Source organism: Crinia signifera, chromosome 4 (assembly GCF_055691185.1).
Source record: "Crinia signifera chromosome 4, ASM5569118v1, whole genome shotgun sequence".
In the NCBI taxonomy this organism is placed as follows: domain Eukaryota; kingdom Metazoa; phylum Chordata; class Amphibia; order Anura; family Myobatrachidae; genus Crinia; species Crinia signifera.
Genome location: NC_139220.1, coordinates 146,887,303 through 146,913,708, shown reverse-complemented (window position 1 = coordinate 146,913,708; position 26,406 = coordinate 146,887,303). Strand labels below are relative to the sequence as shown.

General features: G+C 42.0%; 1 protein-coding gene across 3 annotated transcripts in view; it reads left to right on the top strand.

Annotated features, from left to right (window-relative positions):
• The window catches only part of PNPLA8 (patatin like domain 8, phospholipase A2), a 61,782-nt gene that overhangs the window by 18,390 nt on the left and 16,986 nt on the right, over nt 1–26,406 (top strand). For all 3 annotated transcript variants that reach the window (XM_083182724.1, XM_083182722.1, XM_083182723.1), the window contains 3 exons: nt 608–702; nt 5,603–5,774; nt 8,278–8,335. In XM_083182724.1, the coding sequence (XP_083038850.1) occupies nt 608–702; nt 5,603–5,774; nt 8,278–8,335 (325 nt within the window). The remainder of the gene's footprint in view (nt 1–607; nt 703–5,602; nt 5,775–8,277; nt 8,336–26,406) is intronic.

Genomic DNA, 26,406 nt, shown 5'->3' with positions numbered 1-26,406 from the left:
GATGCTGCAGCTGTGCTCATTATATTTATAATTTGTTGCATTTGCTGAATAAACTATTTCATATTATATAGAAACATATTTGTGTATTAGTTCTTTTTCTGCAGTTTTCATGGTATATTTAGAGCAATCAGTCTCTTCGGTATCTGGTAAGGAGAAACTGGCAACATAACAGACACTGTTTGCCAGCAGATGATAACCACTTGGCCCACCTAGCGTGCTTTAGACCAGGGATAGGAAACCTTTGGCCCTCTAGCTGTTGCTGAACTACACATCCCAGCATGCAGTGCTACAGTTTTGCTATTTGGCCACACTGAAACTGTAGCAAAGCATTCTGGGATGTGTAGTTCAACTACAGCTGGAGGGCCGAAGGTTCCCCATACCTGCTCTAGACACCTATACATGCACGCTAGGGTTAATGGTTGTCGAGAGACTATTAACCTACCAATATATTTTTGGAGTGTGGGAAGAACGAAAAGTGTGTCTATATTGCCACCCTAAACATGGCAAAATCAAATGATGTCTACTTAATGTATGAAGATTACCTTATATAATCAATGGTAACATTACATTTTTTTGTCTTCTTTCCCAATCTTTTTTTTTTCTGCAGAGGAGTAGTAGCTCTACAGACTCTACGTAAATTAGAAGAACTGACCGGAAAACAAATTCACCAACTCTTCGATTACATTTGTGGTGTCAGTACAGGTAAATCTTTGAGACTATATTAAACTTGTTGCTTATCATTTCTTGTTTTTAAATATATTTTTATTAAGGCCTCATTGATCGATGACAAAACTTTGTGTAAAACAAAATCTAAATTATTCACATAGTAAATAAATGCAGTCACCCAAAAATGTCTCCACAAAACATTGCCTTAATAGGTAGAAGTATGTTTAGCCAATAAAACGGCACCAATTAAATATCGCCCTTATAATTGCTTATCTTTTTTTTAGGGGGGGGATTGGCATGGAAAAACATAGGGGGAAATCTATTCAGAAAAGCTCACCATTGAATGGATTCCCCCTGCTTGAAAGCACCGAGTTAGTGGGGAGAAGTAGGCCATTGATGACCTCAGTGGCCCTCACTCCCAACGGCTGGGGAACGGCTGCGTTTTCTTGGGCACTCCCATAAAATGCTTGGTTATTGCCCCCAAATGGCCGCAGGATGTCAGTCACCCTGCATACAGACAACAAAGGCTAGCCTTTACTAGTTCCATTCATACAGACGGCTCTCGCATGCGCACAGCATACAGTGTACATACACAGTTGTTCGATAATCGGCTAGGCTGCCCTACATGCAGGTCTGATGGGTGAGGTATAATACTCCGACAGTCGGTATTCCGACAGTCATTGGTCAGACGTCGGAATCCCGACTGCACAGCGTGGGGAGCGCAATGAAGCCCCTTGCGGGCTCGCCACGCTGCAGGCACGGTGGCGAGCTGAGCTCACCACCTATTTTATTCTCCCTCTATGGGAGTCGTGGACGGCTCCCCAACTGTCGGGGAGCTGTCCGGCACCCGGTCTGATTCAGGCCCTAAGTGCCAAAAAATTTTCACCACGGGATATGCTCAAAGATCATGATAAATATCTAATTCCTCCTAAAGACACTTTGGGCAAGAATGGTAGGAGATGTATGTGTGGGCCTCCACAATTTTGTTGTCCAGGGCCCCCACAGGACCTTAATCTGCCCCTGGTATTTAGGAAGTGAATAAAATGTTCATGATATATTGTGTGTGTGTGTGTGTGTGTGTGTGTGTGTGTGTGTGTGTGTGTGTGTGTGTGTGTGTATATATATATATATATATATATATATATATATATATATATATATATATATATATATATATATTATAATCTTTTTCATGTATTTGAATTTCAGTAATTTTCATGTGATAGAGCTAATTGTCACATGAGGAGGATAGACATAATCATTGCATAAACTGTTGGACACCATATACTCAGCACCCATTATAAATATGCCAGTGGGTGCAGTCCCCCAGGGTTAAGTCAGTGGGGGCTCAGAGTCTTTCTCTTGACTAGGTGCAGTGTAGGTGCAATCTAGGTTGACATGCATTGGGTCGACCACTGAGGGATGACAGGGCTTACATCGACACATGAAATGGGTCGACAGTCAAACGGTCAAGATGAGTTTTTCACCTTTTTTTTTTCCAAGCCGGAGGGGGGGGGGGGGTTGGTAAGGCACTACTGTGCACAAAGCATGGTGAGCACACGCGGTGCACTTAGACGGTGTTTATGTCGACATTCGTGACATAAGATTTGTAACACATCATGTCGACCTTCCAACCCTGTCAACCTTCACCGTGTTGACCTATTTTATGTGTCGCAATGGTCGACCCAATGCATGCCATCCTAATATGGGTCAACCCAATGACCCATACCCTTTTGAACGTCCAACAAGAATCCCAGAGTGGGTGTCTTTATTTTGGGTATCCAGTCCTGTGTGTGCCGCCGTTAATGGTTTTTATCCAAAGTTTCACCTCCATAGAATATGAATTTAGGCGAGATGAGCGGTAGCTCAAGGATAAAGTATCCATTTGTGTTTTTTCAAGCAGTCAGCAGAAACGGCGGAAATGAAAGTCCGGGCTATGATGGCTCTGCTGTCTGCTGCTCCTTGTTATACCATTATTGTATTATTCATGGTGTTTCTCTCTTTGCAGCATCATTACCCATTTCACCTTTTCAAGTGCACATAGAACTCAAGGCAGTTCCCCCGTGCTTCGAAGTAGATGAAGTCAGATTATAGGCAATCATTTGTATTCTAATCTAGTTTTGAATGCATTGTTCAGATTTTTGTTTTCAAACATACATTTAAGAAAAACAAATATATACTGTATCTAGGAAAGTAATGCTGTGTACACACGGGGGCGATAGGGGCTATAATCGCTGGAAATATGGTCGCAGGCGACCATATTGCCAGTGATTGGAGTGCGCACCAGCGATAAATCGCCGGGTACATGCTCCCGTTTTCTCCCCCATTGTAATCGCTGGTCGCAGGAGCTTGCTCCTGCGACCAGCTAATTACCTCTGCGGCTCCCCCAGCAGAGGTTCCTTTTCATCAGCGACCATCTCTGGTCGCTGATGAAAAGGAGACACTGAGCAATATATCTCCCCCCCCCCCCCCCCCCGTGTGTACGCACCTTTAGATTAAATTTTAGTTCGCACTAGAGGCACCTTAATGACACTTTTATAATGGTTCTAAGGGTGCTAGTGGTAGTATGGGTTGGGTATGATATGTCAGCGGTTGAGATCCCAACAAGTCACAATGCCAACAGATCCTGGTGAGTTTCTTAACCTAAAATTACGGTATATATGAGATTGTTGAGTTTTATATCCATTTGTGTCACGGACCCATAGGTCCTGTGCAGAAATAACAAGGCTACCATATTTTTTGGAGATCCTGCCAACTGCCAACCACAAGGATTACTGGAGGCTTTGTAAATCCAATCATTGTGGAATTTTTTTTGTTGGATTTCCAGTAGGACCTATAGCATCTTTACCGTCTAAGGCGGCGGCCTTTTTTGGAGGACCGTCTGCATGGAATCTGCCATGACACTGCACCGGGGCGCCGACTCCCTCCCAGGAATCTATAATGGGACTATATAACTTTTATAGGTCGCCATTTTCATACAAGTACATTATCACCCACCCAAAAAAATAGTTTTGCCACTGGCTACTATTAATGAATTCTTCATTCACATTACTTATATGTATTCCCTTACTATTTGTCATTTAGATACAGATTATAAAAGCATTCATAAATACTAATGTTAACAGAGTTTACAGGAGAGCATCAATTTAGTATCTTTGTCACAAAAATCATAAAATTATGCAACTCATACACGGTCCGTTTTCCCCGGCTCCGTTTAGTACTATGCGATGCGCGCTCCCGCGCATCACATAGTACGGTACAAAAAGTATGTGCTGCACATACTTTTTGTACTAGCTATACATCGCATCGGATCACAGTGCATGCACAAGGCATGCACTAGGGATGCGATCCGATGCGTGCTAATAAGTGCCAAACGGATCCGTTAAACGGACCGTGTATGGGCACCTTAAGTTTTGATAATGCAAAAATGTGTCTGTTGGGCGATCCAATACAAAAAGTTACAGAAAACTGCTGTTGTTTTTGCTCCTGATGTTTTACAGAGACTTATTGGAACCCACCTCCATTGTATTAAGCTGGCCATCCAGCTACAGATTTATTGTCCGATTTTGACTGGTTGGAACAAAAACCTGGTAATATCTGAGTGACAGTTTTTGGCAGTTTTTCAGCATTTCAAAACTGTCATCTGCTCTCATCTATTATCAGGTTTTTGTTCCAACCAGCCAGATTGGACAACAAATCTGTTGATGTATGGCCAGCTTAAATTAGATAATATTAATATTATTACTAGTTAAAGCCTGTCAAAATGACGACTTGGTCCCTATCTGCTCCTACCTCCAATCTATGCATTTACAGCTCCCTTTCTCCATATCCAGCAAGTTTGAAACAGATCACGTTGCTTTCATTTTCTGGAGTAAATTTGGCCTCTAGCGGTGTTTTTGAAAACTGGTGCAAAGAAAAATAATGCACATAAAAATCAATACGTATTCTTTTTATAGTCAAACCCCTTTTTTTATCTTTCACTAGTTCCTAGAGCAGGGATGGGGAACCTTCGGCCCTCCAGCTGTTATTGAACTGCACATCCCAGAATGCCCCTCTACACTTTTGCTATTTGGCTATACTAAAACTGTTGCAGGGCATGATGGGATATGTAGTTCAACCAACAGCTGGAGGGCCGAAGGTTCCCCATCCCTGTCCTAGTGTTTATCATTATCATTTTTGTTGATTTCACAGGGAAGGAAAGCATATATTGTGACCATGCTGTGAGATATGTCATATTGTATGGCCACAGTACAGTATGTGATGGGTTTCAGGCTGTCCTGTGAAATGTCTGTCACACTGACAATGTGTGCACACTAGATGGCAGTATAAGAGCATGCTAATATTCCGTACGTCTACAGTATTTCCATGCAGTACTAATGAAAGGATTTTGCACAAGGCCGTGACCAATGGTTTTGACGTGCCCTTTGGAGTTAATCAGAGAGAATATTACAAAATGTTCAAAAACACATTTTTTTTTTTTCTATAACATTTGGTCCAGTATTCAACCTCTGAATAAAGATGACACAGTAGTTATAGCATTTTGCCAGTAAACAACATGTTTAATTCAATGTTATTTTATATTATATTATAGTTTTTTTTTTCAAAAATACACCAAAGATTTGTAATGTACCTTCTTTACATTGTAATAGAGCTCCATTTTGTGTGAGTTATTATTTCAGAATCCTATTTCGTGGGAGTTTAATCTACAAAGATCATGTGAAGCCCCTTAATCCCTGTTCTATAATGAATGCTCAAGTTAATGAAATCGCTGCAGAAAAATTACTGTCCTGGTTTTGAAGTATAATGCACTTTGCAATATATGTAGCAGACTCTGGGAATAGTAGCATTTGTTCCTATGTAAGCAGTGCTGATGCAGATAACATGGGGATTTATTATTATTATTTTTTATTTATGTGTATACCCTTTCTGCCAACAGGAGCAATACTGGCATTTATGCTGGGCTTATTTCACATCCCACTTGATGAGTGCGAAGAAATGTATCGTAAAATAGGAAGCGATGTCTTCAAGCAGAATGTTATTGTAGGAACGGTGAAAATGGGCTGGAGCCATGCCTACTATGACAGTGAAATGTGGGAAAAATTGCTGAAGTAAGTATAAAGTATGGGGGGGAGGGCTCGTATGTTGGCCATTCTGCCCATAGAATACATTATCATAGTTTTTAGGGAGATACACTATAAAAATATATCACGTTTATGACCATACAGGCTTTTTTTTTTTATACTTTCCAAAGCATGTCAACTAAAGCCATACTTCACCTAGCCATACTGTACATTTTGCTGTACGTTCAATGCATCACTGGCCACTGCTGCACATATCCGCCATTTGCGGGGGCTGTACACACTTTCCTGTGCGACTCTATAGGGTGCGAGGCAGTACTGTAACTAGACATTTTGGTGCTTTGTGCCAGAAAGAGAATTGGTGTGCCCCCCCTCCCGCCCCATGTATACACACACACACACACACACACACACACACACACACACTGAAAAAATGGACCATGCACGCCGAAGGGACGCTATGGAAAAAAAAATTCTATAACATTTGGTCCAGTATTAAACATCTGAATATAGATAACAACACAATAGTTATAGCATTTTGCCAGTAAACAAAATGTTTAATTTAATGTTTTATACAGTATTATAGTTTTTTTTTTTTTTTTTTTTTTAAATACAGCAAAGATTTGTAATGTGCAATACTTTACATTATAATAGATTTCCATTTTGTGTGTGTTATTATGGTGAAGAAGCATGGCCACATGTTGTTAGTGCCAATTCACATTACACCACACAGTAGCGTCCATTATTCACATTACTCCACACAGTGCCACTTGTCCACATTCCTCTGCAGCTGCACACAGGGCACGGGATATTGTGTGGGTCAGATACAGTGCAGGGCATAGTGTGGTTTGGGTACAGTGTTAAAATAAAAATATATTCACGCTATTGTGAAAAGGAAAAGCAGGCCCTTTTTTAAAACAAGACTGTATCAGATATTGATAAAAGTAAAGAAGGGCACTGAAATTTTACAGTATAAAAGTCAAACAAGTCCACAACATTAACAAACTATAAGAGTTTATTTTCCATTTACTCAACACAACTAAAAATAGTAAAAGGTTCCCAAAATTCTCTTGACCCCACAATTGTCTCAATTTGTTATATGCATCAATGGGATGTACCGTTTCAATAATTGTTGACAATGTACGAGCACCATGAGCATGGCAAAGGGACATGGGGGCTTATTTTGGTTCACTCTTTCTGACAAATTCCTTCTTAGATGGACAAAACCATGTGCACTGCAGGGGGGGCAGATGTAAAATGTGCAGAGAGAATTAGATTTGTGTGAGGTGTTTTTTTTTTTTTTGTGCAGGGAAAATATGGACTGCTTTATTTTTGCACTGCAATATAGATCTCACTTTGAAGTAAAACCTCACCCAAATCTACCATATATACTCGAGTATAAGCCTACTTTTTCAGAACATTTTTTATGCTGAAAAAGCCCCCCCTCAGCTTATATAGAGAACGAGTGAGGATCCCACTTGAGTCAATACGTTTTCCCAGTTTTTTTGTTGTAAAATTAGGTGCCTCGGGTCGACTTATACTCGAGTATATACGGTAATTCTATCTGCACATGTTATATCTGCCCCACCTGCAGTGCACATGGTTTTCTCCATCTAAGAAGGAATTTGTCCGAGAAAGTGAACCAAAATACCCCCTCATGGTCAGAATGTACGAATCTTATGGTGTGTACACACGGGAGCAATATTAGGTAAAATCGCTGGGAATATGGTCGCTGAGCGACCATATTGCCAGTGATTTGGAGCGCAGCTGGCGATAAATCGCCAGCTGCGCACTCCTTGCTGGTCGCTGGAGCATGCTCCTGCGACCAGCGGCTTTCCCCGGCAATCACTGTGCCGGGAGGTCAGCGCAGCCCAGTGCCGCTGCTCGCTCCCTCCCTCCTCCCTTCACGGAGGTCAGCGCCGGGGAGATCAGCATTGATCTCCCCAGCCCAGTGCCGCTGCTCCCTCCCTCCTCCCTTCACGGAGGTCAGCGCTGGGGAGATCAGCATTGATCTCCCCAGCCCAGTGCCGCTGCTCCCTCCCTCCTCCCTTCACGGAGGTCAGCGCCGGGGAGATCAGCATTGATCTCCCCAGCCCCATGCCGCTGCTCCCTCCTTCCTCCCTTCAAAGTGACAGCAGCAGCGTCTGCTGCTGCTGCACTCCCCCTCCGTCCCGTACCAGTGTCTCCTTTTCATCGCTGATGAAAAGGAGACACTGAGCAATATGATTGCTGGCAATATATTGCTAGCAATATATCGCTAGCAATCATATTGCACCGTGTGTACACAGCATAAGTGTGGTTTAGCCAGGAAAAATAACCAAACACAATGCCCCTTTACAAGCTACTGAAGGTGCAGATGGGCAGATTTTACAACCTGACAAACAAATTCCACTGCACTGATGATCGGTTTTATAGTTTTACTTAATAAGCTCCAGTGTCAATGGGCACTTTAGTGGGTCATTTTAGTTAGCGGCCATATGGACAATAGTTGCTTTACTTTGAGTTAACAATGTTTTTATTTTTGTTCAAAAAGGGAAAGAATGGGTTCAGACTTATTGATTGAGACATCAAGAAATCCTCTCTGTCCTAAAGTAAGTATTTACATGAACTGTTTCTTTGATTTAATAACCAAAGGTTACTATACAGCAAAATATAACCAGCATGCATTTATTGTTGCCTACAAATCCAAACCAATGCAATAACTTCTTTTGTTTTAGCCTCCAAATAAATATTATTTTAAAATGACTATATTTCATTTTTGTTGCTCATACAGGAAAAAAAATTGCAAGAATTGTGCATATGCATGCAAGCAAACACTCTTATGTTGGACTTTATTTATTGTATTAATACTCATTAACACCTTATGTCAGGCATGTCCAAACAGTGGCCCTCCAGCTGTTGTGAAACTACACATCCCAGCATGCCTTGACATAGTTTTAGCATTCCCTAATAGCAAAACTGTGGCAATGCATGATGGGACTTGTAGTTTCACAACAGCTGGAGGGCCATAGTTTGGACATGCCTGCCTTATGTAGACAACGTGCTTCTGTTTGGTCTTGACCTGTATGTGACCCAGGAGAAAAAATATATATTGTCTCTTGACACTCATCATCCCCACAAATACATAAATAGATAATAGTTTATTATTTCGTTTTTCCCGATATATCATCAGGCGACTCTCTGACCTGCACTCAGCTGTCGCTTCAAGTGGAACTGATGTCCATAAACAGTATCACATCTCAGAGCGCCATCTCTACAGTAATTAGGCTGGTTACTTTAACGCCTAGAACAAAGGTTGGAATGAGCCACATGGGTACACGGGGTGTGCCAAATTACTTAGGGACCCACATCCTCCTCTAAGGATCATGTTCCAGACTCTAATTGTGGTATACATTATATTGGGTACTTGTTTCGGTTCTGCATAAGAAAATTGCATCGATGCGATTTTCCTATGTAATTTATTCACTGCTCTTTTTTTTGCCCCCGCATGCGATTTTATAGGGTGCAATGCCATTTACTTTACTATACACTTATATGAGATGCAATGTGATTGAGGCACCCCCCGTCCAGTCCCCCCCCCACTAACCACGCCACCCCGAAGCGTGGCGAGCAGCGGCGGAATGCCTCCTCCCGACCTTTTCATACCCCCACTATCAACGTTGGCGTGGAGTTGATTTTATATAGTGTGGCGAGGGGACGTGGATTACTTTACATGTATTCCGCGTCCCCCTCGCGGGGCTCGCCACGCTTCGGGCTTGGTGGCTTGCTGCGCTCGCCATACTATATAACATCAAATTCACGCCGACGTGGATAGTGGGGTATGAAAAGGTCGGGAGGACGCGTTCCACCGCCCCTCGCAGGGCTCGCCACGCTTTGGGGTGGCGTGGATAGTGGGGGGTCAGTAAAACTTCATTGTATGTCATACAAGTGTATAGCTAATGGCATGGAATCGCACCCTATAAAATCACATGCGATTTTGCGGGAGATGCGATGCGATCCCCTGGGGCCAACAGAGCAGTGAATAAATTACATAAAAATATTGCATCGCACGGCACTAAAATGGCCCATGCGATGCGATTTCAGTACGGTAGCGTACGTACGATAACTGGGCGCCATGCTAGGAAACAAGTACCTTATATTGTAACTATGTTACCTTATGTATTCTTTACAGTGCATTGCTGTTCTTAATCTGTTACATTATCTTGTCTGCACTAGCAGTATTCACTATAGATATATAGATTATATATCTATAATCAAGCACTCCAGACCAAGTGATCTCTAATTGTTAGGCAGGCCTCTGTGGCAGTTATGGAGACTTGCCACTCCCCTCGCATGGGCTCCTGCCACTGCATTCCTCAGGTGGGCTCTTTCTGCCCCAGTCTGTGGGACAGATTCTCTAAGCTTCAAAAGTGATAAAATGGAGAGTGATAAACAACCAGCCAATCCGCTCCTGCCTGACATTTTTCAAACACGGGGGCAGATGTATTAAGCCTTAACAAGAGATAAATGCAAGGGTGATAATGAGAGATAAACGTCCAGCCAATCAGCTTCTTACTGACTTTTTTCAAATACAGCCTGTAACATGGCAGTTAGCAGGTGATTGGCTGGACGTTTATCTCTCCTTATCACTGTTGGATTTATCTCTTGTTAAAGCTTAATACATCTGCCCCACAGTCTGTGGCATGGCAGGTAGGAGCTGATTGGCTGTCTGTTTATCACTCTCCATTTTATCACTTTTGAAACTTAGAGAATCTGGCCCTGATTCTGTTATATTTTCTATGGTGAATACTCATTTACATTGCTCTTTATTTTTAATAATGATACTCTTTGACATTTACTGGGTTTTATTTAAGTTGATCACATGGTCTTTATTTGCTTGCCTTTTTCTATGTTTATATTTAATCTGTACTTTTATACATTGCTGTAAAGGTGCCCATACACGGTACATTTGTTAAGTACCGTGTATGGGCACCGTATGATGAGATGCGCGCTCCCGTCACACATCTCATCACACAGCTCAAAAAGTATGGGCTGCTCTACTTTTTGTACTAGATCTCATCTCATTGCATTGCAAAACCTATGCAATGAGATGTGATATTGTATACAATAATTGTACCGTATATGGCAGCTGTCGATGAACCTTGCCTCAGTTTTGCTATTTATTTGGCAATGCTGAAACTGGTGCAAGGCATGCTGGGATGTGTAGTTCCTCAACAGCTGGAGTGCCACTTATTGCCCACCCCTTGTGTATGGGCACCTTAAGAAGCACAGAAAAATACTTAATTTCTCCATAGATTTTTTTAATATAGTGAAATGTTACATCCATGTAGTGTACCGCGATTCAAGTTTATTATACAGGTTGCTTTGGTTTCAAGAGACTAGATTTACCAACATGCAGGATAAAGCATCATTTACAGTAGGCGCTTTCCTAATGTTTCATATAGAAACATAGATAGATCCTTTCTTTCCTTGTTAGAAAGAATATGATTAAAATGTAATGTATTAGCCCATGCATATTTAATCTCTTTAATGTACAATATCTCCACTTCTTAGAGACTATTATACATGCTGAAATGAGTAACCATGCGTTTCATTTTCTATAGCATGGGTTATTTTTGGATGAAGTGCACTAATGTATTACACAGTAGCCTGATAGGCAGAATTAATTTTGTTGATTGTATGATCCATCTTTTAATTGGTATTAGATTTGAATTTGCATTTGAATATCCAGAAAATAGCACCAGTTTGCTTGCTTCCCCCCCCCCCCCCCCCCCCCCCCCCCCCCCCCCCACACGTCTTATGGGATAGGGGGTTAACTAAGTGCTGATTTGTGATGTTGCCATGTGATCAGTCCAAAAAGTTTCAAAATAAGATTAGCAGGTACAGGTTTGTTTTCAATAGGTGCCAGTGGAGAACTTCTACATTTACTTTATATCAGACAAAGTAACAATAATTACAGAAGAGCCTGATTCTGAGTCAGACACATTTTCTCCTGTTTTTGAGCAGTCTGTGCTTATGTCTGAATCACAAAACACTGTGTTCTCATTGCCACATGAACCATGCTTGCCTTATCTTGTGCATATGAAGACCAGCGAGAAGTAAAATTGCCATCTGGGTGGTGTGTATCAAGGCGCATGGGATGGCTATGCGTAGGGTAAAGAACACCTGTTTTCAGATGGATCTCTTCCACCTATCATGGTGCAACTACCAATACTAATGTCCCTGTCTGTTGATGCTAGGACACTGGGCAAGGTATGCCTGCACTTGTAGATGCATAGTTATTAGGAACTGATTGGTTGTTCATTTATCTGTCATTTTTTCAAACATAGCCTGTAACATGGCAGCTAGGAGCTATTGACATAGCTATAATTCCACAGTCACCACCTGCAATAAGTACAAAAAGGATGTCTTCCTCATAGACATCCTTCATTTTGAGATAGAATGACCTGGTGCCCGTGCAAATCCTGGTTCCCTAGGCAGTTGCACACTATTAGAGTAAAGGTATTACTGTCTAGTAGTAGTAGCAGTAAGGTAAAAAATAATAACTACGGCATACAGCACTCCCCTTTTTATATAATGGTAAGAAAAGGTACATTGGATAATTCACCACGTTATAAATATAATATTATGTGTGTGTGTATGTATGTATATGTGTGTGTGTGTGTGTGTGTGTGTGTGTGTGTGTGTGTGTGTATGTATGTATGTATGTATGTATATGTGTGTGTGTGTATATATGTGTGTGTGTGTGTGTGTGTGTGTGTGTGTTTTATATTCGACATCTAAGTGGAGTTTTTATGACTGTTCAGTAAAAGTGCTTTGTAATCGTAAGTCGTTGATCCCCCAAAATAAGCAGCATCTTTTTTTTTTTTTTTAAATTATTCTTTATTAAAGATTTTATAAATTTCATAATAGTACAAAGACATAGACACATGATAAAAAAGACATAGGTGTAACTTGGGCACAGCCGGACCGATTATACAGCAAATGAGTAGTAAATATATTTTTAGGCATACTTTTCAGCTAATAAGCTTACTGTGCTTGAAAAAATATACAAAAAAAAAGAAAAATTCATAATATATACATGAGCATTTCGTACAGCATTATACCATTCCAAGAGACTTTCCATTTATATATATACAAGGAGAGCATTATTTTAAGAGACATATAATTATTACCGGAGTTAAATATTCCCTCGGACACATACTCAACTTTTTATCACCTTTACTGTGCAACGTGGGCCTATAGATATAAGTGACATATAAATTAATACCGTGAAATTTCATCTTTCTGTACAGCCCAACGCAGGGCTTTAGTGGTTACCATTCTAACAGTTTTACGTTAAGGAGTGACATTAATTTAAGAAGATGGTGCGTAGTCTAATTATTACTATCATAAAGAAAATTATGTGTAACTTTTCTACTCGTGTGTATCTAGAAATTCAAATAACACTATGAGGAGAGGAGAAGGTCTCCCTAAATCCTCCACATTATTACAAATTGATTAGTGAGTGTTTTTAACTTTACTATATGGTGAAGTGCACCATCTATCCCAAGTACTATTAAATTTACTTATTGCCTTCCTGGAAATATACAAGTATTGCTCATGGCCAACTGTATTATTAACCAATGCAGTCCACTCCTGGATTGATGGTCCCTTTTTCCCCATCCAACATCTCGCAATCGAAACTTTTGCAATCGCACACAAATTAATCAAGAGTTGTCCAACCTCCTTAGGTGTATCACTAGGCCACACCCCCAGTATTGCAGACAAGGGGGACACCTTGTAATCATTCAGGCCGATATCTGAAATTACTTCCTCTACCCCTTTCCAAAATTTCTGAAGGTGCTCGCACGCCCAGATCAGATGCCAAAAATCGCACTTTGGTAGACGGCATTTGGGGCAGTTATCCCCACCCGCCTGTGAGTATCTATTTATCCTATCAGGGGTTAAATACGTATAGTACACAATATTCAGCTGTACCTGGTGAATTCTGGGTGAATTTGTCGCCTTCCACATAGTTTTAAGGACTTTGCTCCATATTACTTCATTTAGCTCTGGGATGTTCACTAACCATTTCCGCATACGCACCCCATCATCTTCATTCTGGGTGTTGGTCATGAGAAATTTATAGCACTTTGATAGGAGTTTATTATTCCCCATTTTTTTAATGGCACATTTTAGTGGAGATTCACCAACTATGATGGGGGTGTGACGATTATATTGTAGTTTAGCGTTTCTCATTTGGAGGTACCTGTAAAACATACCCCTTGAGAGATTGTATTCGGACTGCAACTGTGCATATTGCTTAAGTTCTTGCCCGTCAAGTATTTGCCCTATAGAATGTATGCCATACTGTCCCCAGACTCTGCTACCCTGACTACCATCTAACTTAATAAAAAACGGAATTGAAAATATATTTGAATCTGGATCTAAGCCTTCATACTCCATTTTTCTATGTACCCATTTCCATATGTACCGTGCTTGTTTTATAAACGGAGGAGTTTTTAAGGGACTATCTTGTCGCAAAAGAACCTGCAGCGGAGTATGCCCAGGACATATTTTACCTATATACCCCTCAATTTCTGCGTAGTACTCATCTATTTTCCACCAAGTAGAAAGCTGGGCCAGTTGGGCCGCATAATAATAAAGTTTGAAATTTGGCAGTGATACTCCTCCCCGTTCTTTCTCCCGGCACAAAGTGGATAGCTTAATACGCGGTATTTTATTCCGCCAAATAAATGCTGATATCGTTTGGTTAATAGTTACGAAGCTTTTCTCCCTAATTAATATCGGGGAATTAGCAAAAATGTATAACAGTTTAGGTAATATCACCATTTTTATCAAGTTTGCACGGCCAATGAGTGTTAATGGGAGCCTCTGCCAGTTTTTACACCTACACCTGATTTCATCTATTATGGGGTCTAGGTTATCTCTTACATAATCTACCGGGCTCAACGTGATCACCACTCCCAGGTATTTCAATTTTGCAACACGAACCATGCCCCAGCTGTCGCCCCGATTATCGCCCTCCTCCAAGCAAGATGTTAACAGCTGTGACTTACTACAATTGATGGACAATCCTGAGTATACCCCGAATCCCTTGATAAGGTCAATGACTACAGGTAGGGAGTTGAGATTATTTACCATACCGACCAGTAAATCGTCCGCGTAAAGCGAGACGATGCTCTTATACATAATCTGGTGTTGGCCACTCACTCCCAAGAATGCACGCAATTTACAAGCCAACGGCTCAATTGCCAGAGCAAAAATTAAGGGCGACAGGGGACACCCCTGCCGGGTGCCCCTGAACAGGGAGAAGGGCTCAGACAGATAGCCATTCGTGAGGACCCTTGCCCGCGGAGCTCTGTACAGCAGAAAGACCCAGTTGACGAACCTTTCTCCAAATCCAAAGGCGACTAATACCTGTCTCAAAAACGGCCACTCGACCGAATCGAATGCCTTATTAGTATCAAATGAGGCCACAGCTATTTTTTTATTATTTATTACTGCCGCCTGCAGAAACATAAAGAGTCTTCGAAGGTTGATACTGGTCGATTTTCCACACATAAATCCTGCTTGATCGGAGTGCACAATCTTCCCAATCACGCCGTTCAACCTATTCGCCAGAATTTTTGCGAGAATTTTGGCATCAGTTGTGATTAGGGAGATTGGTCGGTAAGAATCAACCAGGCTCAAATCTTTTCCACTTTTAGGGATGACTGATATAATGGCCTCGGACATAGAGTCAGATAGTCGTCCTTCTGTTTCCATTCTGCCATACATTTGTAGCAATCGTGGGGCAAGGGCTTTCGAAAACTGTTTATAAAGCTCACAGGGAAAACCGTCCACTCCTGGAGCCTTACCAGAAGGGAGGGACCTAATGGCTGCTTCAATCTCATTGATAGAAAAGGGTTCCTCAAGATTATTACTATCCAGACCACTAAGAGTCGGAATACCAATATCAGAGAGATATGCTTTAATTTGGGTTTCATCAGTGGACAACTGGGATTTATATACCTGGGAGAAGTGTTCACAAAAGGCCGCAGAGATGTCAGCGGATGAGGTAACCAGTTTACCGTCATTTAAAACTAACTTGGTGATTATGGTCGAGGGTTTATCAAGTTTAGACAAGTATGCCATGAATTTACTAGATCTATCAACGTTCATGTAGAATTTATGTGAATCTATCAGGATCTTGTGAGCCATCATTGTTTGAAGATGTGCCACCCATTCTTGCTGGACTTTCAACCACTCTCTTTTAGAGCTTTCTAAGTGGTCACTAATATATTTTCCCTCCATCAACTCTACCTGTACCTCCAACCCGGCCGCCTTTTCCCGAAGTTTTCTTTTAGCGTGGGAAATGTTTTTAATGTATAGCCCCCGAATATAGGCCTTAAAAGAGTCCCAGACTATAGAGGGATAAGCAGTATCCATATTCCGCTCCAGAAACTCTTCCATTATAAATTTAAATTCTTCCTCTGACCCAATTTGAGAAAGCCATGTGGGGTGCAGGCTCCACAGCCTAATACTAGTTGGATTTGATGTCTCCAGCTGCATTTGGACCGGTGAGTGGTCCGATATACCACGGGGAAGATACTCCACCCGAGATACCCTCGGGGTTAAGTTTCTAGAGATGAATATGTTATCTATTCGGGAGAAGGCGTTATGGGGAGGTGAATAAAAGGAAAATTGTTTTAAACTAGGATTCTTTTCCCTCCATACATCCACCCAATCAAATTCTGAAATGAAACGTGACATTGCAGTTTCCTTATCGGGGCCCATGCCTCTAATTGAAAATCTGTCTTTGCCTGTATTCATTACCGCGTTGAAATCGCCCAGACACACAATGAAGTTATCTGGGCGTGCAGCCGTGAAATTAACCGCGAGTCTCAGGAGGTCCAACGAAAAGGGCGGGGGGATATATATGGCTAAGATACAATATCGCTTGGTCTCTAGTAACCCATCCAAAAACACATAACGACCCTGTGGATCTATTTCAGAGGCTATCAAACTAAACACAGTATTTTTTTTGAAAATGATAGACACCCCTCGCGCAGAGGAGGAGAAGCATGAGTGGAAAACATTTCCCATCCAAGGACGCCGCAAAGAGGCTACCCTATCTCTGCTGATGTGCGTTTCTTGGAGACAAATAACATCCGCAGATGCAGATCGGCATTGGTTAAGAACCAGGGACCTCTTAATTTTTTCCCCCATACCTCTAACATTCCATGTCATAAAGCTAACCATTAGCGTAATCCAAAGTTAGTAAGCAGCTCAAGTCTAACAGTGCTACCAGCTGAAACCAAAGCTGTACTGCACAATATGTCCGTTGATACACTTCAAGTATACACCTACATACAACACTAAACATATACCCCCCAACCCCCCACCCTGTATCACCTACCCACTTAGGCATACTTCAAAAACTCGACCGCCCCCCCCCCGCCTCAGTTTGGTCCCCTGAGACCAATACCCCTTGCCAAAGGAAGAGAACAAAGGTTATAATAGAGCCCTCACAAGACGTGTGTGACTCTCCAGCGCCAACGACAAAAAAAAAAAAAAAAAAAAACCAAAACAAAGTTACATAAGAAACCTACTCACTCCTCACCCCACCGAATCATGTTAACAACCCCCCCCCTCCTTAACCCAAGGCACTAAAATATCGCATGGTGGTTGTCTAGTATATTGCAGCTGTAAATATAACATTATTCCAAATACAGCTAGACTTTGGCCAATTGTGACTTAGACGGGTATACTCGGTCCAGCCAGGCAGCAGCCTCCTGTGCAGAAAAAAAGAATTTAGTATCGTCCTCAATGACTACACGCAGCTTAGCAGGATATATCATTGAGTAATTTAGTTTCAAGTCCCGCAACCGAGCTTTCACTTCCCGGAATCGTGCTCTGTCTTTTTGGACCTCGTATGGCAGGTCTGGGAAGGCCGAGACTTTTTTCCCATCATGTTTCAGGTCTCCCATATCCCTGGCAAGCCGAAGAATTTTATCACGATCCTTCGAGAGCAATATTCTTGCTATCAGGGTACGGGGGGGAGCACCCGGTATTGGGGTTCTATATGGAATTCGATGGGCACGTTCCACTGAAAACTGGGAGGACAGAGCCTCTTGACCAAGCGATTGCCTTAACCAGTCCTCGACAAATTTTTCTGGCGATTCTCCCTCTGCCCTTTCCTCAAGCCCAACGAACCGTATATTATTCCGGCGGGAGCGCCCCTCAATGTCAGATAGTTTATTGCGCAGTTCCTGCATTCTTTCAGCCATAATTTTAAACTGTGCCTGCATCGGGGCTATATTATCTTCGACCCCAGAGATTCTGACCTCAGTCTCTGTTACTCTAGTACGAATTTTCTGTACATCGTCACGAAGAAGCATAATGTCTGACTGGACTTTGTTGATTTGACCCGATAATCGGGTTTCTGATGCGGTAATTGCTTCTAAGACTTGGGCTAGCGTTATGTCTTGCTGTTGAGGAGGGGTACTGCTCTTTGTGGGGGTAGAGTGGGGCGTACTATCACGCGACGGTGGTGGGCCTTGCGGCTGGGTACGGGCATATTTCTCAAGCCGTGCGGCGGCAGTATTTTGGGTAGATTTGCCCATTGTAATCAAATATATTGGAGCGGTACTGAAAAATAAGAAGGATACGTGTGAGTGTTTGCAAGCTCTGCCTCTTCCTTCCTGCCCTCTTGGAAATACACCGTGATTGTGCACTTTACTTAATGCACAATCCAATCTTCACCACACACACTATGCTTGTTCCCACTTTATAAGGACCTTTCTGTGCCTGGGAGATAGGGCAAGTGCAGGTATAGCAGATCTCCTTTTTTTTTTTTTTTTTTTCCCTAAACAATCAACAGCTATCAGCGACACTTTATACAGTCCATTTAGTGTGTGTGGACTTACCAAGTTTCAGAGGGTATCAAAAACAGTCAGGTCCGCGTTTTCCTTCAGTGACCTGCATGCGGCCACCTTGCCTGTAAATAAGCTGCTGTGCGGGGCTTAAGCAACTCCGTGGGGCGTTCAGTGAGCTAAATACTCTCGTTCATCAGCTGAGGCAAATATTCACCTGGGCTGCTCCCGGCAGGACACTGAGTCTCCCCTTACGTTGGTTATCCGTGCGCCTCTCCACCACTCCTCCTTGAGCAGCCACGGAAGCCAGGCTCCACAGTCCAATGCACCAGCCGCTTTGCCGGCTCAGTCCGCCTGACCGTCTCCGCTTGTCCCCACTCACCCTCACTGCGTCACCACGCTACGCTACGCCTGCACGCTATCAAGCGATGCCGCAAGCAAACAAAGCCCCGTATCAAGCACAGTCTTTCTCTGCCGCCTTGTAGTTTAGCCGCTTCCACGTCTGAGCAGTCCGCTTCCTGAGTCACATCGGCGGGGGAGTTTAGAGAGGTCTCACCGGCTGGTAGGCATAGACGCTGGAGAGCACAACCACCTCCCTCACGTGCACGCCGTCGTGACTCCTCCTCTTCCTCAATAAGCAGCATCTTTAGTTAATATGATAATCGTGGTTTCAGAGTTGGAAAGATCATCAGCATTCATTTACCAGAATGTATGTAAATCCAGTATTACATCTAAGATTTGTTCTCCTTCCAGACATAAGAATTAAAAAGTTGATTCCCCCCCTCCCCCGCTTCCAAAACAAGAGGCTTCTTGTCTGAGAAAGTTATTTTCCAGCATTTGAAAATCATCACTTACCCTTAAGTGGATCAATTATTCAGTTAGGATAATACAACTGTGGGATGGGGAGTTTATTCACTGCTATATTCTGCTGTATCAAGTGCTGATGTAATGCCATTAAGTTTTGCTAAAAAACAAAGGCCACTTTATAAAATGTTGCATAGCAAATAGTCATTTGATTAGCGGAGGCAACAGACATACTGTTTTTCTGAATGTCGGCCACTCTCTGCATATCATTGATGAGTCATTGCTGTGTTATAAACCATCTCATATTGATGAAACTTCCCTACAGGAAGTGCTGGATCATCATTTGAGTTCAAGTCTGTGGGGCTTTGTAGAAAAATATGAACGACTTTGGTTGTACAGTTGGTCAGCAATTTGGATGACCACATGCTAGTTAGATTATGGGTGTGCTTTACTAGCTAGCCAGTATTTAATGACCGCTGAACTGCAGCAATCCTAAATATATACTGTATGTAAATGTTTTGGTAAAGTATCAACTCAAGATGTTTGAATAATTTAATTATGCAGAAAGATATTTTACAAAATAATTAGATCAGCTATGTTTACCTTCTTGTGGCATGTATAATTTTGAGTCCTATTGGGAGAAAAGCACTATATAAATATCGTTGTTGTTGTTGTTGTTATATAACCAGACATTCTGGAGTTGGCTCTTGTCAACAGAAAGTTCATCACTAGCCATTAAAGATGATGTTTGCGCTCAACAGAGAATGTGGCTTTTGCTTAACCGACTTGGTCAGAGACTGCGTGAGTGCAAGTGTTGTCCTAGAACAACTTTGTTGGTTCACTCATACCTCCCATGTATACCCCTAATACATAATACGGTGTTCAAAAAGGATATTCCCTCAGTGACGAGCAGGCTAGGTGAGGGAAAAGTTTTCTATATCGGGAATTCCACTGTCAGCCTGCACTAATAGATCCAGGCTATCTTTCTAATAGTAGTTTACTTACTAGTTACGAATAGATCCAGGTTACATTGGATCTGAAGTGCTATATACGGGTAACAAGACTTTCCTGAAGGTCGCCCATGGCTATATGTCAAATCGTTCCCAGATTCTTCCTTCTATATCGTGTATGGGCTTCATAAAAGTTTCTCTTTCATTTCAAACTATTTGGTTTGAAAAATATGTTTGGATGTCATTTCTTAATTTATTTAACAATTCTTATTCTGTGTAAAGGATGAAAACATTCTAAATATATGTGTGGCAAACTGTATAATACCACAAGAATAATAGAGATAGAAGTAAAAAAAAAGTAGAACAATACTAGATAAGGAGAATAGTAGAGAAGAAGAGCATTTGCTACCCATGCTCAGAAAGGATACTGCCATCCGGGTCCAAAGACTTGTTCAGTAGATCTTGCAGGCACCGGTACCAGCACATAATCTGTGGTAGGGACTGTGCAGTTTCTGTGGACTGTATAGGCTGCAGCCCATAGATGCTGGATAGGTGTGATGGTGACACAGGAAATCCCTCCCACAGGAAGCCAACTCTTTGCTAATCGCAGCCTGGTCTGCCAGTCCCAGAGGGTGGAAACACATGTATGGCATGGCATATCATTAAGTTCTTAATAAGAGTTAAGCCATCCTCCAGGACCAAAAAGTGTAGTGTGAAATGCTGAGAAAAAGCAAAAGGTCCCCACAGTGGTAAATAGCACTGTATAACAAATGTAATTAGAATGTTTGACCTCAAATTCAGCCAAGGTTTTGGAAAACCAACATACATGTTAAAAGGATAGTGGAATATCCATATTCTAGTGTTACCTGGCTGATTGAGGGAGACAAAGTAATGGCAAATTAGGTTAAGGGAAAATGCCACAGTTTGCTTTCCAAGGACAAAAGGATAAAAAAAAAAAAAAGAATTGTCACTGTGGTGCACCTAAGAATCTACACAATCAGATATAACTTTTAATTTTTATCTGTTAAAATCAATAGCAAAAATAAAAGACATATAGTACATACAACAATTATGACACGGGACATGTGTTTTAAAAAGGATATTTATACCCTTACAACGTGGGGCCCCACACACACACCCCAATCAGTATTGATATTTTGATATCACTTTATTGATATTTGATGCTTGTTTGTCTGTTTTAACGTTTTACACAGATAATGCTTGAGGTGCACTTAAATAATGCTTGAGGTGCGTAGGAGCTTTGCTCCCTATACAGAGGAGCGATATTGGATATGATTTCCAGTATCGCAGCTATTGGTGAAAAAGCAGTATATTTGACATTTTTAGAAGCAAATTAGGCTAATTATCCGTTTAAATATAAGGTGTACCAAGATGCTTTTTAAAGTTAATCTACCGCTTGCCCTGACCCGTCCCACTGTAACAGCGTGCGCACGGGGAGACTGTATCGCTGGGTGTAGCGTCACTCGCTGTACCCGGATCAGTTACTGCTAGCGGCTGGTAATGAAGTCGCTGATACACCTATCTAGCTGGAGCTTGTGGTACACGGTGCTAGTGAGTAGCACGTCGTGTCACTGGCCGGTCTCTAAGTCAGTAGACCGCTGGAGCGCACCTCTATTGTTTTAAACTAAACAAATCAAAATGCATTTCATATTGAGGATAGCGGGGGATTGGGGCACACACACGAAGTGTACGGTAAAAAAAAAACTTTCTTTTTGATTTGCAAGGACATTCATAAAAAATTGTTAGATAAAGGTACATTTACAGAGGGGAAGATCCTAACAAAAGTCTCAAAACTAAAAGTGAAGAAATCAATTGGGACAGATTGGATATATCCAGTGACACTAAAATACCTTAAAGGGGGCCAAGTAGCTCCATTAACAGAATTATTTAACCAGTCACTAGCTACAGGAGTAATTCCAGAGGAGAAGAAAAGCGCAAATGTGATCCCACTGGAGGCAAGGAAGTGGCAAGTAAAGTAGGGAAAATAATGGACCATTTATTAAAATAATTCATTTTAAAGTATCTCCTATCCAATGATTACAGAATCCCAACAACAATGATTTTCTGGGGAAGATCATGCCAAGCAAATATTAATGCATTTATTGATTGGGTGACAAAAGTAATAGATCAAAGGGGAACCATAGATGTAACCTATCTAGATTTTAATAAGGCTTTTGACATAGTCCTACATTGCAGAACAAACTGGAAAGCTTGGGATGAGATTTATGACTATTGTATGGATAAGATCTTGGTTGCAATATAGGAATCATAGTTGTAGTAAAGTAAGTATATTTACAGGTGGGAAAGGTTACCAGTGGAGTTCCCCGTGGATCGGTACTAGGCTAGTGCTTTGTAATATCGTTTGTTAGTGACCTTGCAAATGGTATTAAAGGGAAAATATGCCTGTTTGCAAAGGACGCAACAGTATAGATATATGAGGAATGGGAAAAGCAAATGATTTATGATCTCGGTAGAATAGAAGAATGTTCAAGATGGCATCTACAGTTAATGTAAAACAAAAATGTGAAATCGAGTACTTGTGCCTCAAAAACCCAAAGGCTAAATATAGTATCAAGGGCACTATAATGGAAACTTCACAGGAGGAAAGGGCTTTAAGAGTCCCCATTTCAGATGACTTGAAGGCAATGAAGCAATGTAACAAAGCAATGAGGAAGGCAAGTCAGATACACAGAGAAGAGGATTCAGTGGCGGGAAAAAATAATTAATGCCACTGTATAGGTCAATGGTACAGCCTCATCTAGACTACTGTGTCCAGTTCTAGAGGCAATAAATCCAGAATGATATTAATACATCAGAAACTGTACAAAGAAGGGTAACTAAAATGTTGCATGGCCTAGAGCACAACACTTACCAGGAAAGACTAAAACTTCTTAATATGTATAGTTTGGACCAGAGAATGGAAAGCGGGAACGTCCTAGAATGTTACAAATATACCAAGGGTTTTACAAGGTACAGGAGGTAGACATTCTTGAACGGAAAAAAGTATTAGAACATTAGGACATATGCTGAAACTGGAGGGCGATGAGTTTGGGGGAAATAACTTCACAGAAAAGGTAGTGGATGAGTGGAATAGCCTCCCATTAGAGATGGTAGAGGTGGAGAAGTAGAGAAATTAAAACATGTTAGGGTAGGCTTAAAAACTAAAGGACAATAGGGCTGAAGTTGCCCAAAAGATAAATGGAAAAGGAACAAAAGGAGACAGATGGTGGGCTTGAGGGGCCACCTGGGGTCTAGAATTACTTAATTTCAATCAAAGCAGCAGTGAAAAAAATGTGGATACTTGACCACAATTAGGATGAAAACAGAAGGAAAAACCGAACACTGTGCTATGATGAAAAAATTATATATTTTATTAAATAAAATTTTTTATGGAAAAGGGCTGACTAGATGGACCAAGAGGTTCTTATCTGCCATGATAATCCAAGTTTCTGTACAACATCATCAGTCCGCAGGAACTTAATTAGCAAATGTCCAAAGTAATTTTATTTAATGGCTGCAGTGGTGCTAAAAATAGCACTCACTACAGGAAAAAAGGCAGAACGATGTTTATTTATCTATGCTTCACAATAGCTGTTTTTTTTTGTTTGTTTGTTTTTTACTTGGTGCTCCACACAAAACAGAGCTTTATAAATCATTGTACTCTGTTTTTCCACATGCTATTCCAATCAAAATCACCTGGTTGGGAGCCAATCACACTGCTTAAGTAGTCACAGTAAATCTGTTGGCAGTTCTCAAGCCTGCCCACATTGTGCTAGCCAAACCCTGGACTGCTAAAATGGAGTGGAGTCCTCCCCATCACTCCTTATACCAGGAAATCAGGTGCTATAGCTGAAATTAACAAATAGAATGAGTAAGCCCTCTTTCACTGTTCTCATTCTCTCTTTCTCTCTTTCCCTCTCCCTCTCTCTGGGAAACAAATGTGATTTGAACAGGCCATTGTAGTGCAATTGGGACATGTTGGTAGAAGTTTATTTATTTTACATTGACAGCAGATAAGTGCACAAACAGCTAACAACCTATTTCCTTGTGCCCTGCCATTTATATAGATGCACATGCATTATCATGCATGGTCCAATCACCACTCCCATTTCTCTGGCATCTCATATGACTAGACTGGGGGTGAGCAACATATGGACAGCGAACCGATAATGTCCAGGAGGCTGTCCGGGATTTTATTTGTGATGTTGAATGCGGTGTGGCATCGGGGGGTGGAGCCACAGTGCGAGGGTGAATCACAGTGGTGCACCAGTTAAACTAGTGCTGCCCCCTCCTCTACTTCACTTTTGCTGTCCGGCCAGTGACTGCCCCTCTGTTCTCTCCCATTGGTTGGACTGAAAATCACGTGACTGAAGTCAGTGTGACTCACGTCCAAGGTCCAGTTTGATCAATCTTTGCCTGTCCTGGCCTTTTGCATAGGTGGGAACTGCACAGTACAGGCGGAGGCGTAACCATCAAAAACAGAGGTAAGTTGCCTGATCTACACGCATGTGTTTCAAGCTCAACCCAGCCCACGTACAGTTCCAACTGCCCTTACTCATTCTTCATCAGCCAACCCTTTATCCTTCATGCTTGTCTTCTGTCTGCTTCTCACTGACCCCCCCCCCCCCCTCACCCGTGCCTATAGCTGTCTCTCTCCCTTTGTGATCCCACATTATTATCAATATTGTATGTGCCCTTGTTGTTATCTGCCCCTAGCCATGTGTGTAAATCTGTCCCAACCTATGTGTTCCTCTGCCTGTACCCATATGTGTTTCTGTCCATACCCATGTGTGCCTGTCCCTGCTACCATGTGCAGCTCTGTCTGTTACCTTGTCTGCTACTTCCCCAACCCATGTGCAGGGCCAGCAACAGAAATCTGTCAGCCATAATACCGAGGCCGACTAGCACCAGAAGACTGCCACTGGAATGCCAACATCCATTATCCCAGCTGTGGGCATCTCTAGCGTAGGTATGCGAGCAGTGCTAGCGTGGGGGTTTAGGGTTGTGATGGGGGTTATGGTTAGGCACTAGTGGGGAGTTAAGATGGCCATACACTACTGCGATTTTGCCCGACTCGGAGGCATTGGGCCAAGAAATTGGACAAATAGCATGGGTTTTAGTTCCACTCCGATCTGGTCTCGTATGCATCGGATAAGAGCACCTAGCTTGCATGTGATATATTACATGCAAATGGACCACATGCAATATATTGCTTGCAATCCTGCCTTCCTGGAAGGTCTTTGGAGGCTCAAGGAGATCGCGTGTGACATCTCCGCTTGGAGAAGTAACACAAGTATATGAGGGCCTTTAGGGTTAGGCTGACTTACTTGAACCCCTGTCAATATTCCCTCCTATGGGAAGTCCGCGTCCGTATTCTGACTACCAGCATCCAGACCACCGGTTATTCGTATTCATCCCAACCTCTTTTTTTATATTATACCAGACAGTATAAAGCCCACAGTATATATTTATTCAAGCAATAATGGCCATTGTTCACATAACACAAATTGTAATAAATACAGCAAGCTCACGCAGAATCCCTCCCTTTTATACTGTCGGATGGATACGCTCTGCCCTCGTGTCTGAGGCATCCAAAAGTTGCCCTGCCCTGATGTTTTATATAAGGCAGTACAACTTATTTGGCATGCAATAGTGCTGGGGGAAAGGAAATTTTACAAGGTGACTGCCTGAGAATAAAGTGTAGGAACACACTGCAAACACTGTGCCCCTGCAGATAACTAGGGTTTGCAAGCAACCAAAACACACACTCACAAATACACAGGATGACCGGTCTCCCTCTCCCCTTATGTCCTCCAAACTGACCAGTACACCCATAATAATAACAACTTACCATGCTGGATGCTGCAGCTGGAACCACACTCTGCATTCTCTCTGTCTGCAGGGTCAAAGGAGTCATGCTAGGTGTAAGGGACTGTCTGTAAACTGCTTGCCACTATACAAGTGTAATCCCTATCAGCAGTGTTTGATTACTCTTGTAAAGTGGCAACGAGTTTGTAGACTATCCCC